We start from the raw sequence: 12,504 nt of genomic DNA, 5'->3' as shown, positions 1-12,504 counted from the left end.
GTCGTGACTTCGTAATTACCGTCGGTATGCGTATGCCACGCTTGTTCTTGCCCAAATTGGCTTGATTGGCTGCGCCTGCTGCCCCGGATTTCGCAACTGCCTTCTGTGCATCCGTGCCCTGATGATCGCCGCTGCAATTGCCAGAACCTTATATTTTGTGACACGCTTCTTGCACCGACGCTGAACACAATTGTCTTATCCCAACTTTGTGCTGCTTACAGTACAGCAACTTGCGTCCCACCTTCCTCTTTCCCATTACAGACCTCGTACAAGTCGCCCATCATGTGGTGAGTATGCTCTTGCCTGTCACTCGGCCATAATCTAACTCTTTCCTAGCAAACATGTTCTCAACGCTCAAGTCTCGATCCGCTCACCCTGCTGCAAGTCCACCCGCATCACCTCCGTCCTGGCCGGGAATAGCAGAACTAACACATACAACCACAGGCCGCAAATGGTTTGACTGCGCAGAATGCCACGCCGAATCAGAGACACATGACCTGAAGCCCACCCTCGAAATGGTCTTTGCTTGCAAGAAGTGCAGAAAGGCTTTCCGCAAGGATGTTCAAGAGTTCGAGGAGAGTGACGAATACTGCCCGCATTGCGACAACCACTTCGTCCTCGAGGCAAAGACACCGCAGGCTAGACTCCAGGTCGAGAGTGAGGATGTCAGAAAGGATGCCCGCTTCGTCAAGGACGAGCGTGTGCGTGAGGAAGAGCAGCAGACCATCTGGAGTTTGAAGGAAGCAAGCGAGAGATTGGGTTAAACTTGTCGCGTCACATCTCCTTGGGTCCTCTTCAAGATTGATCCATTGCACATATCCGGCCTGAACATCGTCTCACGCCGCAACACAGAACAACGAATTCACGAATCATAAACATCAATCATGTATTAACTCTTTTCATTTGCCTCTGCCTCATCATGCATCCATGATATCTTGAATTTGCCATAAAACGCCAATGCTGTGTCCCCGAATGCAAGTCATATCTACTCCGGAGGTGCGCCGCTACCGTCGCCTGCCGGTCTGCTAGCCAGCACGGCTTCAGTGCCTACCGCAGGGCCTGTTGTGCTGCCCTGTGCTCCGGCACCTCCAGCCTGACCTCCTGCACGAGGACCTCTTCTCGTGTTTGCCTCGTCTTGCTTTTCGCTGTTGATGCTCTCGACGTACTTTTCGATATCCTCGACCTTGAGCATCTCCAGGGGCTTGCCGGGTGCCATGACGGCGATCTCAATGTTCTTTGCGCCAGTCTGCACAACTTCGAGCAATGACTTGACGGTAAGCTTGATTGTCTCCTCACGGTCCATGCCATCCTTGTGGTTTCTCTCGAGGAATTCGCGCACAGTCTTGGATGAGCGGCCGATGGCGTTTGCCTTCCTGTTTGTAGGTTATTAGTACGAATGATCAGACGGGTGGGAGGATGATGAGTAGACGAACCATGCAGAGTAGATACCACTGGGCTCGGTGTAGAATAGTCTAGCCTCGGTGCTGTTGGGGTCGAAGCCGACAATGAGGGTACTGATACCGAAGGGACGGACACCACCAGACTGAGTGTAGCGTTGTTGGACCTGGGCGACGTGCTTTGTGATGTATTCGATAGAGACGGGATCTTCGACGGTCAAGCGATGGCTCTGAGCTTCCAGACGGGCCTTGTCGACAAGGATACGGGCATCGGCGTTAAGACCAGCGAAGGCGAGGCAGACGTGGTTGTCGATGAGACCAATCTTTGAGGGGGTGATGCGGGTATCTTGGAGCTTCATGGCACTGCGCTTCTCGCAACCCAAGACGACGATCTTGTCACCCTTGACACCGACGGCGCAAGTTCCTGGGAGGCAATCAGTCGTCTGATTGTGTATTGTATGATTTGAAGAGATGGCATACCGCGCTTGACAGCTTCGAGAGCATATTCGACCTGGAAGACGTGTCCATCGGGACTGAAGACTGGGTGATGAGTAAGTATTTGGATGTTTCTGTGTCAGATGGACTGGCGTCATCGCATACCGGACAGAGCACGATCGTAACCGCTGGCCATGGTGGATGATGTGTGAGGAGTGACGGGAGGCTAGGATGAGATGGAAGGCGACCGAAACAAAGCAACAGATGAAGAGACGGGATGAGATTGCACAGCTGTATAGACAAGACGACTTCCTGGCTAGATGGCGGGTGTAGACAGCAGCTTCCGGGAGCTTCGCGTTGGACCAAAGCGGCGGCACAAGCCGAGCTCGACGTGCGGGAGTCGGGACTGACGATTGCATGCGAGAGCGAGTGCGGCGAAGATGATGCGGATACAATTTTTGTGTTTCTTTATTCCCATCCCTCCCTTTCCTTTGCCTGTGCCATTTCTTGCTTCATCTTTGCACTTCTTAACCAAATATCCATAATGGCCCCTCTACACCGCTGCGCCCCGGCATTGCGCCAGATCAGAGCGGCCAACTTCGCCTTCAACCGCGCCGCCATTGCCCGCACTGCTCCCCGCTCCGTCTTTGCCGGCCAGAGACGCTTCGAAACCACAAAGAACGAGCCCACGACTTCTGCCACCTCAGAACCCCATCAACCGCATCCCGACCTTGGAACAAAGGGCCCCGAAGCCCCCGCCCGCAAGATCAAATACACTTCCGACTCATACCCGGACCTCAAGAGAAACCCCAACTTTGCCGAACTCACCCCCGAACACGTCCAATGGTTCAAGGACACCCTAGGCAACGAGTCTGCTGTCCTCGATGGCGTCAGCAAGGATGCTTCGGAGGACATTGAGCCCTACAACGCCGACTGGATGCGCAAGTACAAGGGTCACACCAAACTGGTCGTCAAGCCTGGAAACACAGAGGAAGTCAGCAAGGTCTTGAAATACTGCAATGACAACATGCTGGCTGTCGTTCCCCAAGGTGGCAACACCGGTCTTGTTGGTGGAAGTGTTCCCGTCTTCGACGAGATTGTCATCAACTTGGCCCGTTTGAACCAGATCCGCGACTTTGATGAGGTTTCTGGTATTTTGGTCGCTGACGCCGGTGTCATTCTCGAGGTTGCCGACAACTATCTCGCCGAGAGAAAGCACATCTTCCCCCTGGACTTGGGTGCCAAGGGTTCATGTCAGATCGGTGGTAACGTTGCAACCAACGCTGGTGGTCTCCGTCTTCTGCGTTACGGCAGTCTGCACGGTAACGTCCTTGGAATTGAGGCCGTTCTTCCCGACGGCACCATCATCAACAACTTGTCCAAGTTGCGCAAGGACAACACTGGTTACGACATCAAGCAGCTCTTCATTGGTGCTGAGGGAACTATTGGCATGATCACTGCCATCTCAATTCTCTGCCCCCAGCGTAGCCAGGCCACGAATGTCGCCTACTTCGGTCTCGAGTCCTTTGAAAAGGTTCAACAAGCATTCTCTGAAGCCAAGGGCATGCTCGGTGAGATTCTTTCCGCCTTTGAGCTCATGGACGGCCGCAGTCAGAACTTGTACAAGACCGCTAGCGGCAACGGCCTGCCCCTCGAGAACGAGCACCCCTTTTACTGTCTTGTAGAGACCTCTGGAAGCAACAGCGATCACGACCAGGAGAAGCTTGAGGCCTTCCTCGAGCACGTCATGGGCGAGGAGATTGTGAGCGACGGCGTCGTCGCTCAGGACCAGACCCAGTCTCGTGAGCTTTGGGGCTGCAGAGAAGGTGTTCCTGAACATCTCGGCCATTGGGGTGGCGTCTACAAGTACGATTTGTCCATTCCCATCAGCGAGATGTACGCCTTGGTCGAGGAGACTCGTGAGAGGATGGACAAGGCCGGTCTCATCGGTGACACGGACGACTACCCCATCGTTGACGTTGTTGGATACGGCCACATGGGTGATGCCAACCTTCACCTCAACGTTCCCGTTCGCCGCTACGACAAAGCAGTCGAGAAGGAGCTTGAGCCTTTCGTCTACGAGTGGGTAGCCAAGCGCAGTGGCAGTATCAGTGCCGAGCACGGTTTGGGTATCGCCAAGGCACCCTTCATTGGATACAGCCGTGACGAGACAATGATCAAGCTCATGCGCCAGATCAAGGATCTTTATGACCCCGTAAGTTTTTGACTTTACTTCTTTGCATCGAAATAATTTGCTAATAATCATTTAGAAAGGCATTATGAACCCATACAAGTTCCTGTCTGGTTAAACTGACTGGACAGTCTTTGTACATATAGTTTCGTTTTTGTCTCGATCATTTAGCTTTTTTTGCATATGGTATTTTGTAGATACCCCCTGGACGAGCTTATGAGCACGTCTTTTACCATTCATAAAAGTTAGGTTCTGTTTCATCTCCATGTATCTCCCATAAGTCGTGTGAATAGTCTGTTGTAAAGCAAGAACGTATTGATTACCTCGAACTGTCCAGATGGACGCGACAATGACACCCCTGGTTTCCCCATCTTGGTGGAAGCAGCAAGCGAACATGTTTCCTTCGTCGTCCAAGAATTTATCGATTTGCTCATCAGGCTAGAATCAACAATTGTTAGCGACCCATGTATTACAAATCTCGAGCTGCTCGTCTCGCCTCCTGCCGCTAATAACACCTCCCCGTGTGCCGAAGTTTTGTCACTAACACTGCTGTCAAAATGCACGATGATTTTCGAAAGTAGAGCCAGGTCCAAGGAGAGGCCGTTAGATAGGCGCTCTCTGTGGACAATGTCCCCTTAGTCAAAATCATTGTGCATTTTGATGGCTAGAACGGTGCGTATCGCCGCGGCTTGAGGGTCAATCCACACGCGGCTCCCGCCAACCCTTCGTGAACATTCCACCAAACATGTAAGATTCCTTTTTTATTTACATATGCATGAGGACTCCGCTTACCTTATGTGCTGTAGTATCTCCAGTATTCGTCAGCGCTATGAAGACCTTGAGATTGACGAATCCGATGTGATGGAGGAAAGTGATTAAGCAGCTGCTCTTGTTTACATGCTTTGCTTTGGTAATGCAGGAGTTGGGTTGAATTGGGCAGCTTGCGGATATGAGGTTCGAGGCCCAATCAGACTACTATTCCTTGCTCATTTACTCCAAGAAGGCGATACTACGTACTAGTTTGACCTTGGAAACTACACGCGACATGGTACAGCATAATTTGCTATCGAACGACACTTCAAATCACGCAGCAGGTATACCACGCAGGGAAAGGGTCGTCGGTAGGCTTGATCAGAGTTAGTGACTCGACAGTTTGTATTACAAACTGCGCTTACATAGATAGCTAGCCTTTTCTAACTTAGCTAATTACCTCTGATTACCATGAATTCCATCGGTTAACTTACACCCCATAGTTGAACCTCTCCCCCGAGGAGAGCGCTCGTGGCGAGGAGGCTAAGGGAGTGCGCGTGCGCGAGGCGAGACAAGCGAAGTCTTGATGCGACGGTGCTCTGGAGCGCGCTGAGGATACTGTTGATGAAACAGGCAAGTCAGTCATATTTAGTGAGAAGTCTGGTGAGAAATCTTGATGGTTCTTTGGTCACATTGTTGCTAATGAATATGGTATGCGCAAGTACTCTCCGCTCTCTAATCTAACCATTCATTCCTCCCGGAGAGTTGGCGGGCGGATGTGTTTCTTGAGTCTGGCGGTCTTCTCCTTTTCGAGGGCGGCCTCTTCCTCGCCGGCGATGTTCTTCTCCAACCGCTTATTCCTCCATCTCATCGGAATGGTCGATCTCAAGGTCTTCAAAGCGCTGACGAATGTTGGAGACACTACAGAACACAAGGTAAGCGAAGCCCTCACGCATTAATCAACAAGGAACCTTCAAGCTTACATGTTTGGTGAGATGCTCACGGAGAGTTGGCGGAAGCCGCGTGCATCAGCGGGTGCTGACTTAGCACGCACGTGACCGTACTTTCTGAGCGCACGGATGGGTTTCTCGAGTCTTGCGGCGTTCTTCTTTTCGAGGGCGGCCTATTCTTCGCTGGCGATGTTGGCGATGTTCTTTTCGTTCTCGATATCGGCGTGACTAGCAGTGGTGGCAGTGGTGGCAGTGGCCTCGGTGGCCTCAGTCTCAGTGCCATGGGTCGCCAGGCCGCTTCCAGAATCAACCTCGCTGGCGCTGGCGCTGGCGTCCTTGACGGCGTTCAACACGGTTGCGTCCAGCAGCTTGTCCTTGTTCCATTCATTCCAGTACTCTTCCAGCTCTTCCTCTTCATCGGGTCCACCTCCCTCCTGGGCTTCGAGCACAGCAGTCAACTCTCTGCGCATCTGGTTCATGACGTTCGGCATTATCATGTGCTCGTATCTGTGGGTCCACAAGCGATCCCAGAGGCTCTCAGCATGCAGACGGTATCTCTCAGCTCGGTGCCAGCTATCGGTCGCGGCAGAAAGCAAGGTAAGGTACTTGGCCTCCCAAAACATGGGTGGACTGGTGTTGATTCTAGCGCGACAAATCGCTGCGCATTCGTCCTCTTTCTGATCGTTGAAGAGATCTTGAGCCTTGTGGTATTCAACATGATCGGTATTCGTGTCGCCTTTAAGATGAGGACCAAAGTACTTTAGGGTTGCGGGGTTGGGAGCGTCCATTGCGATGATTGTAGGTTAAAGTGAAAGGATGGTGGAGAAGGAGAAGAAGACTCGCGACGCAAAAGGTAGGCTGCAAAGTGAAGCGATGGTTGAGACGCTGAAGAAGAGTTGCGATGCGAAAGGTAGGCTGCAAAGTGAAAGGATGGCTGGGACGGCGAAGAAGAGTTGCGATGCCAAAGGCAGGCTGCAAAGTGAACGGATGGTTGAGACGGTGAAGAAGAGTTGCGACGCAAAAGGTAGGTCGCATTGCCCAATCTTCCGAAAGAGTCGCTCAAAATAAGAAAAAAGTGAATCAGGTTGCTTGCGGTCTTGCGCACGTCGTCTGTGCCCTATCATACCAACACAACCAAACGACTCCAAGAGAAATTCTCTTGTTTAGTGTGTTGCACACAATCTTTCTACAATTCTTCAGCATTTCGATCTTCGTCCAGTTGTCCCATCGGCGTTCTCATCACAATCGCTCGTCGTGAGACGCTATCGTCTTCCTCAGCTATATCTTCTGCCTTCTCTGCCAGCTGCGAGTTCGCTATCATCACCTCTGCATTCCCATCCCATGCATCTTCGCTAGAGCATGGCACCCAAGAAAGGCAGCGGCATCGGCTCTGCTCCTGCCAGGCCCATCAACAGTTTCTTCACTCCTGTAAACCGTACGAATGCAACATCTACATCTGCTGTCACTTCCGCTCCCGCGGAACCTCTGAACACGATCGCTGCTCCAGCCGCCCAGGCACGTGCAAAGAAGCGCGTCAAGTTTACGTCGAAGCTCACACCTACGGAAGCTCCTGACGAGGCCATTCTGACTGGCTTTAGCGGCCAACAGTTTGGTGTTGCTCGTGATAATCGATCAAGAAACCTCAACATGTTCGTTACGGCTATCGACGCGGGCCTTCGTCTCAAGCCCGACGTCAAGGAAAACTACACACCCTCCAAAGGCACAGTCAAGCACGTCTTAGAAATACCACCCCATCCGAATCGCCTAGGTGTCCTCCGCGACTTTCGACTTGTCTCTGAGATGCCATATCTCACGCCCGCTACACGCGTTCTTGACGTCGACATAGAGGGCACACCTACCAAAATCACAGTGAATCAAATTTTGCACTTGCCATTGCGCGACTTCTCAGATCTGACATCGCCTACTATCATCCCATTCACGCTGGACTCTCGCGTTCAGAAACCTATGCTCACTGGCGCCGCTCTCAGGGCCACAGGCGTATCGAAAGCCCATGGTGGTTATCCCGTTCCCGCTGACTGTCTCCTCGAAGGAGACATGGGAATTTAGGGTACTGTAATAGGAGTGAGTTCGTTCCTGGTTGAGACGCAGAAGTGAGGCGTGGTAAGTTGCAATACAAGGGACTTAAATGCGACGAAATTGGTGAGTCACAAGGCAAAAGATTGGCTGCGAAGCAAGTGGGTTGCGATTTAGATGATGTTTATGTGTTTGGCGCTCGTGGTCGCTCCGAATGAGGTAGCTACACTGTAAGCTTCCTTTGCGCAAGATTAACTCTGCGAACAAAGCCGTCCAGGGCGGTATTTCCTTCGACACACACCCGAAAAACAATTGAACAGAACTAAGCTGACACGGTTGGATAGCTTATAGTGCTTATACCTTCTAAAGGACATTCTCACAGATGAGGGAAATGTTTGTAAAAACCGATCGTATAAGAATTTGACTGTAAATCTAGAGGCCCTTAACAGCGAGATAGGTAAGATTAATGGGAAGAGATGGAAGAAATGAGGAGAAATATGACGTGGAAAAGCTAATGGACCGAACTATACTGAATGTAGTTGATGACTCCATCTCTAGCGAGGCTGGCATTAGCAGAGTCGGCTTTAGCGCAATTATACCTTCGTATCTGCTACAGACGTTCGACAGTCTGACCACATGCGGCAACGAAAAAAATAGCATCAAAGCAATCGATACGAGTCACAATTGATGATGATGGAGAGCGAGGAGACTTGAGAAAACTCTATGAGTATCAAGAAAGCGCGACGACGCATGTGCTAAATGACTACCTGCAGTCGTACCTCGCCAAATACCTTTGAGTATCCTCGGGAATCCAAGCTAATCGCATCGTGCAGCGTCTCCAGTAGTCGTAAGCGCTGTGGATATCTGGGAACAGACGAGATTGAGGAGAATGATGATATTGATGAGACCGATCCTAGGGCCTCGCATCCATGATTCGAGACAGCTTGATATCGACAACTACTCCTTTTCTTCTGCTCCTGAGATTAGCCTCCATGTGAACGCGCATGTGTCGCTGCACAATATCACATGAGCAACATCACTTCACACCTGCCCAATAAACAGCCACAGCAACTTCTCAGCAGCCTTACTCTCCTTATCTTGCTTCTCACCTTTCGCCTCCCCATTGCATTTTCCCCCATCTTTGTCCTTTCCCCTTTCTTCTCTCTCGGCTCTTCTCTCGGCTTTCCTGTTAGCTTTCTTGCCTTCCTTCATTCTCTGTTTCAAGGCTTTTTCCTCAGCCTTAGCCATCTGCCTTTTCAGTTGAGCAGCAGACAATCTGTCGATGACATTTGCCTGCTGTTCTGGCATCGGTACATCGAGATCCAGAGATGCGGTATACGGTTTCAACACCTTGAATCGTCTCTGCTGAACACTGAGCACAGAGCTTTGTTCGTCCAATGTCCCCAACAACGATCCCGTGATGCCTAGTCTTCTCTTCAATTCCGCAGTATCAACGATCTCCATTTTCATCCCCCTTGGCTCAAAGACCTCCTTGTTGGCCTTCTCCAAAACGGCTTTGGATCGTGCCTTAGAGGTGACCGCGCCAGCGATTTTCGCACTAGCTTGGAGTCCTCCTCCTACTAAAGCGGGGATATGATGGGGCACCATGCCCAATATGCCACCTGCTAGGTCAATGATCTGCAGAGGAGGGGCAGGTGAGATTGCGATGTTTAGGGTGTCGAGGAAGTTCAGAAAGGTGGTGATGTCGATGCCCATGGATGCGAGGGAGGGGCTATAAGTGCGGGTGAGGGGGGCGATGCCGGGGGCAATTTGAGGTATCACGACTGGACGGCCCATGTCGGATGAGGAAATGTAGAAGTTTCGTTGGTGGGCTGCGAACTGAGGTTGATACGTAGGCTGAGAATAGGCCGGACGGAGTTGCACATGCGTGGTCGAGGAGCAAGCCATCTTAGGCTCAGATGGACCCGGAACATGTCCACCACGACTGGCGGCATAAGGTGGCAAGGTCATCAGCGAAGGGCAGTCTTGCCAATCCTTGGTGGGTGGTGCTTCATAACAGAATTCCTGAGGATACTGCCCATAGATGGAGCAGCATTGAGTCATGGCAGACAATCGAGCGATCTGAAATAGCTTGTGCAATGAGACGTATAGCAGAAGCAACGCACAATGTTGGATGGGAAAGATGAGCTACATCAGAGGGCCGCGGTTGCTTTATCCTTTTGTCGCGCCTGTGATCGCTGGAAGGATCTCATTGCTGCGCAACATGTTCGTGAACTGAAGCTTTGTTCACCAAACTGGACCTCTGATATACTATTTACCGGGAAATGCACCCAAGTAGGAATAGCCAAATGCATCTGAAATGTTGATCCATGTCGGGAGTTGCGACGCCGGTGGAATAAGCTTTGAAGGATCGCAGATCGTTTCTTTTTCTGGCGTATTTCGCGCTGGCAGAGTTCTGATTGGTTGTCTCGGGGTGCCTAGTCCATCCCTTGTGGATAGACAGCATGGCGAACTCATCCTTCATGTCAGATCATCATCCCACCACATTATCCTCAGACCAGAAAGGGCGAGCGATTGTGCTTGACACTAGGCAGAACGTTCTTGTAACTCAGAGTGCTTACATCGAAACGGAGAGTGCAGCTCCTAGTAAACGGACCAGTATGTTGGCCAGTATTTGTGATGAGCGGAGAAGAAACCACGCTGCTTCTCTTCGTCAATGTAGACATATGTTCATCTGTTCAGCCATATCTGCCAAAAGCAGACTTTGCAATCTCCCAAGAGTCCTGACCAGTGGCTAGCTTCTGTTTTTGCTGTTCTAGCAGAAGCTCTTCAGAGATGCTGCCTTTTGCCAGTATCTTCCCGGCTTCTCGCAGAGGCCAGAGGACGAACAGCTGGCCTAATCTGGTGTGCGAGTTTTGCAGTTGGTAGTCGAGGCTTTGGCATATCTCTATCGCTGCCTGCCGTGACTTCTCGAAGAGTGTGGCGGCAGTTCCAGGACATAGTTGGCCTGGTTGAGCGCATAAGAGGACAGTCTCAAGTACCAGTATGAGTGAAGCGTCGTACAGCGAGCAGCAATTCGCTGCGTAAAGACTGGTGAAATGTAAAGAATTTTCGCCCAATCGTTTAGCGGGCTCTGACTCCGTAAGCTCAATGATATTGCCTTCGAGCGAGACATCCCAGTCCCTTCGCCAAACTTGTAGCTGCGAAGCTACCTGCAAGGCATCTTCTGCGAGCTGATAAAATGAGAGCGCTTCATGGTTATCCGCACCCGTAATACCCTGTAGCTTGAATAGTCTACTCCGGAGTGCGGGTACCTCACTCATGATGTCAAGTAGAAGATCCATGTTGTCTTTGGGGACGGTTTGTTGTTGCCACGGCACCGTCCTCCATGGGTCTCCGGAAAGATACGTTGGGCATCTACTGGCCAACGAGGAGAGTATGATGAGAAATCGGCTGCTGCGGAAAATTTCGAAAATGGTTTTGTCTCTGCACGCTTCCGGACCCTGAATTTGAATCAGTGTTGATATCCCGAGTCCATGGCGAATCCATGCATCATGGCTAGTACAAAGCATCATCTGCACTCGTCAGAGAAGGTGTCGATATAGCAACCGTGGTGAATTCTTGCCTCATAAAAGCCCATGATCAAGATCGACAAGAGCACGTCTGTGACGGCGTCCTTCTCTACACAAAATATCCTTTTGTGTATGCTTGTAAGACATTGGCCATACATGCCAATTCCTTGCCGTGTCATACTTGCCTCATTCTGCACACGACCGTAGAATGACTTTGACAGCGCGAGCAGGCACTTCCACGACAGACTGTCCGGCTGCGCTATGGCATTGAACCCTACCCAACGGACTCGCGAGTCTTCTTGTGAGAACAAAGCATGGTTTAGGTGAGCGATGTAGACGTCGTCATCGGCGCTGAGAATCTGCCATGCCCATGTGCTGACATCTGCGAAGTGTGCACCTGTAGCGACGCGCGACCCTTTCCAGGCTGTGGTTGCTTCGGACAAAAGCGCGTTGAAAACATTGTCTCTCGTACCGACTGCACTAACCTCGAAGGGTTCTTGGGTTTCTACGGCTTCAGAATCTGCATCGGTCACAGGAAAGGGACGCGATTGTTCGGGCCTTGTACTGAAGTGGGGCACGGTCACAATGCGCTCTCGCGACTGCGACTTGGGAGGCCTGTATTGAATCACCTGGAAGTCGTCGGAGCGGGGTCCGCATTCGAACTTGTCTTTTTCGCAACGTGAACAGATTGGCCGTTTTCCATCTGAACCGGACATCCGTCAATCCTCAAGTCATGCATTGTCGACTTGGCTGATTCATACCGCATCTCAAGTGCCGAGTTCGACATGTTGAGCAACCAGTAGAGCGAGGGCGGCCAACCATGGCTGGGAAACAGGGCAGTCCTGCTTCGAAAGCATTTCACTCTTCTGGTAAAATGCGTGACGTGAGAAGTCTTGGTGAAGTTGCTTGACGAACTTTCGGTGGTGTTGAGTCAACCACTGCCAAGGACAATGGCGTCAGCGGGGTGCCTATTTGAGTTTTGGTTGCAAGGTCCTTCTCAAACAGAGCACTTTCATGTTGCCTGCGACTGCGCAGGTACGAGGCTCGTGTGGAAGTGGTTCTATCCGAGTGTTGAAACTGATGTTGCTGCGAGCTACCGAAATTCAGGGCGGTGCAAGGAGGTTATGAACCTCCGAGCAATGAAGTTCTGACACTCGTACTTGCTCGTATAGCGATAGTCGGATGTCGGCGGCCCACACCGTCGGAATTTCTTC

General features: G+C 51.3%; 8 protein-coding genes across 8 annotated transcripts; 4 read left to right on the top strand and 4 right to left on the bottom strand.

Annotated features, from left to right (window-relative positions):
• Window positions 1–188: 188 nt before the first annotated feature.
• M438DRAFT_344061 (uncharacterized protein) lies at window positions 189–915 on the top strand. Its single transcript, XM_029905133.1, has 3 exons — window positions 189–287; window positions 337–380; window positions 445–915. Exons 1-3 carry the CDS (start codon window positions 283–285, stop codon window positions 762–764), a joined length of 369 nt encoding a protein of 122 aa, XP_029762829.1. The 5' UTR covers window positions 189–282; the 3' UTR covers window positions 765–915.
• Window positions 910–2,028, bottom strand: M438DRAFT_293317 (N-terminal nucleophile aminohydrolase; the record flags this gene model as incomplete). The annotated part of the gene is made up of 4 exons (XM_029901813.1): window positions 910–1,373; window positions 1,434–1,821; window positions 1,878–1,937; window positions 1,998–2,028. 4 exons carry the CDS (start codon window positions 2,026–2,028, stop codon window positions 986–988), a joined length of 867 nt encoding a protein of 288 aa, XP_029762828.1. The 3' UTR covers window positions 910–985.
• Window positions 2,029–2,328: 300 nt separating this feature from the next.
• Window positions 2,329–4,432, top strand: M438DRAFT_315321 (uncharacterized protein). The gene is made up of 2 exons (XM_029902649.1): window positions 2,329–4,047; window positions 4,103–4,432. Exons 1-2 carry the CDS (start codon window positions 2,377–2,379, stop codon window positions 4,139–4,141), a joined length of 1,710 nt encoding a protein of 569 aa, XP_029762827.1. The 5' UTR covers window positions 2,329–2,376; the 3' UTR covers window positions 4,142–4,432.
• A 1,009-nt stretch (window positions 4,433–5,441) lies between these two features.
• Window positions 5,442–5,864, top strand: M438DRAFT_179987 (uncharacterized protein). Its single transcript, XM_029899182.1, has 2 exons — window positions 5,442–5,708; window positions 5,769–5,864. The coding sequence occupies exons 1-2, from the start codon at window positions 5,487–5,489 to the stop codon at window positions 5,829–5,831; spliced, it is 285 nt and encodes a 94-aa protein (XP_029762826.1). The 5' UTR covers window positions 5,442–5,486; the 3' UTR covers window positions 5,832–5,864.
• Window positions 5,678–6,777, bottom strand: M438DRAFT_180020 (uncharacterized protein). Its single transcript, XM_029899183.1, has 2 exons — window positions 5,757–6,777; window positions 5,678–5,694 (listed from the first exon to the last, which is right to left on the bottom strand). The coding sequence occupies exon 1, from the start codon at window positions 6,509–6,511 to the stop codon at window positions 5,897–5,899; it is 615 nt and encodes a 204-aa protein (XP_029762825.1). The 5' UTR covers window positions 6,512–6,777; the 3' UTR covers window positions 5,678–5,694; window positions 5,757–5,896.
• A 305-nt stretch (window positions 6,778–7,082) lies between these two features.
• M438DRAFT_333525 (uncharacterized protein) lies at window positions 7,083–7,790 on the top strand (the record flags this gene model as incomplete). The annotated part of the gene is made up of 1 exon (XM_029903615.1): window positions 7,083–7,790. One exon carries the CDS (start codon window positions 7,083–7,085, stop codon window positions 7,788–7,790), a length of 708 nt encoding a protein of 235 aa, XP_029762824.1.
• A 1,197-nt stretch (window positions 7,791–8,987) lies between these two features.
• Window positions 8,988–9,548, bottom strand: M438DRAFT_256346 (uncharacterized protein; the record flags this gene model as incomplete). The annotated part of the gene is made up of 1 exon (XM_029899718.1): window positions 8,988–9,548. A coding segment is annotated over one exon (561 nt), but the record flags the coding sequence as incomplete, so codon positions are not given.
• Window positions 9,549–10,379: 831 nt separating this feature from the next.
• M438DRAFT_179958 (uncharacterized protein) lies at window positions 10,380–12,208 on the bottom strand. Its single transcript, XM_029899181.1, has 3 exons — window positions 12,052–12,208; window positions 11,344–11,993; window positions 10,380–11,293 (listed from the first exon to the last, which is right to left on the bottom strand). Exons 1-3 carry the CDS (start codon window positions 12,110–12,112, stop codon window positions 10,457–10,459), a joined length of 1,548 nt encoding a protein of 515 aa, XP_029762822.1. The 5' UTR covers window positions 12,113–12,208; the 3' UTR covers window positions 10,380–10,456.
• Window positions 12,209–12,504: the final 296 nt, after the last annotated feature.

The sequence above is a fragment of the Aureobasidium pullulans genome, assembly GCF_000721785.1.
Source record: "Aureobasidium pullulans EXF-150 unplaced genomic scaffold scaffold_5, whole genome shotgun sequence".
Classification (NCBI taxonomy): Eukaryota; Fungi; Ascomycota; class Dothideomycetes; order Dothideales; family Saccotheciaceae; genus Aureobasidium; species Aureobasidium pullulans.
The sequence above is the reverse complement of the archived record's forward strand: the minus strand, read 5'-3'. Positions and strand labels throughout refer to the sequence as shown.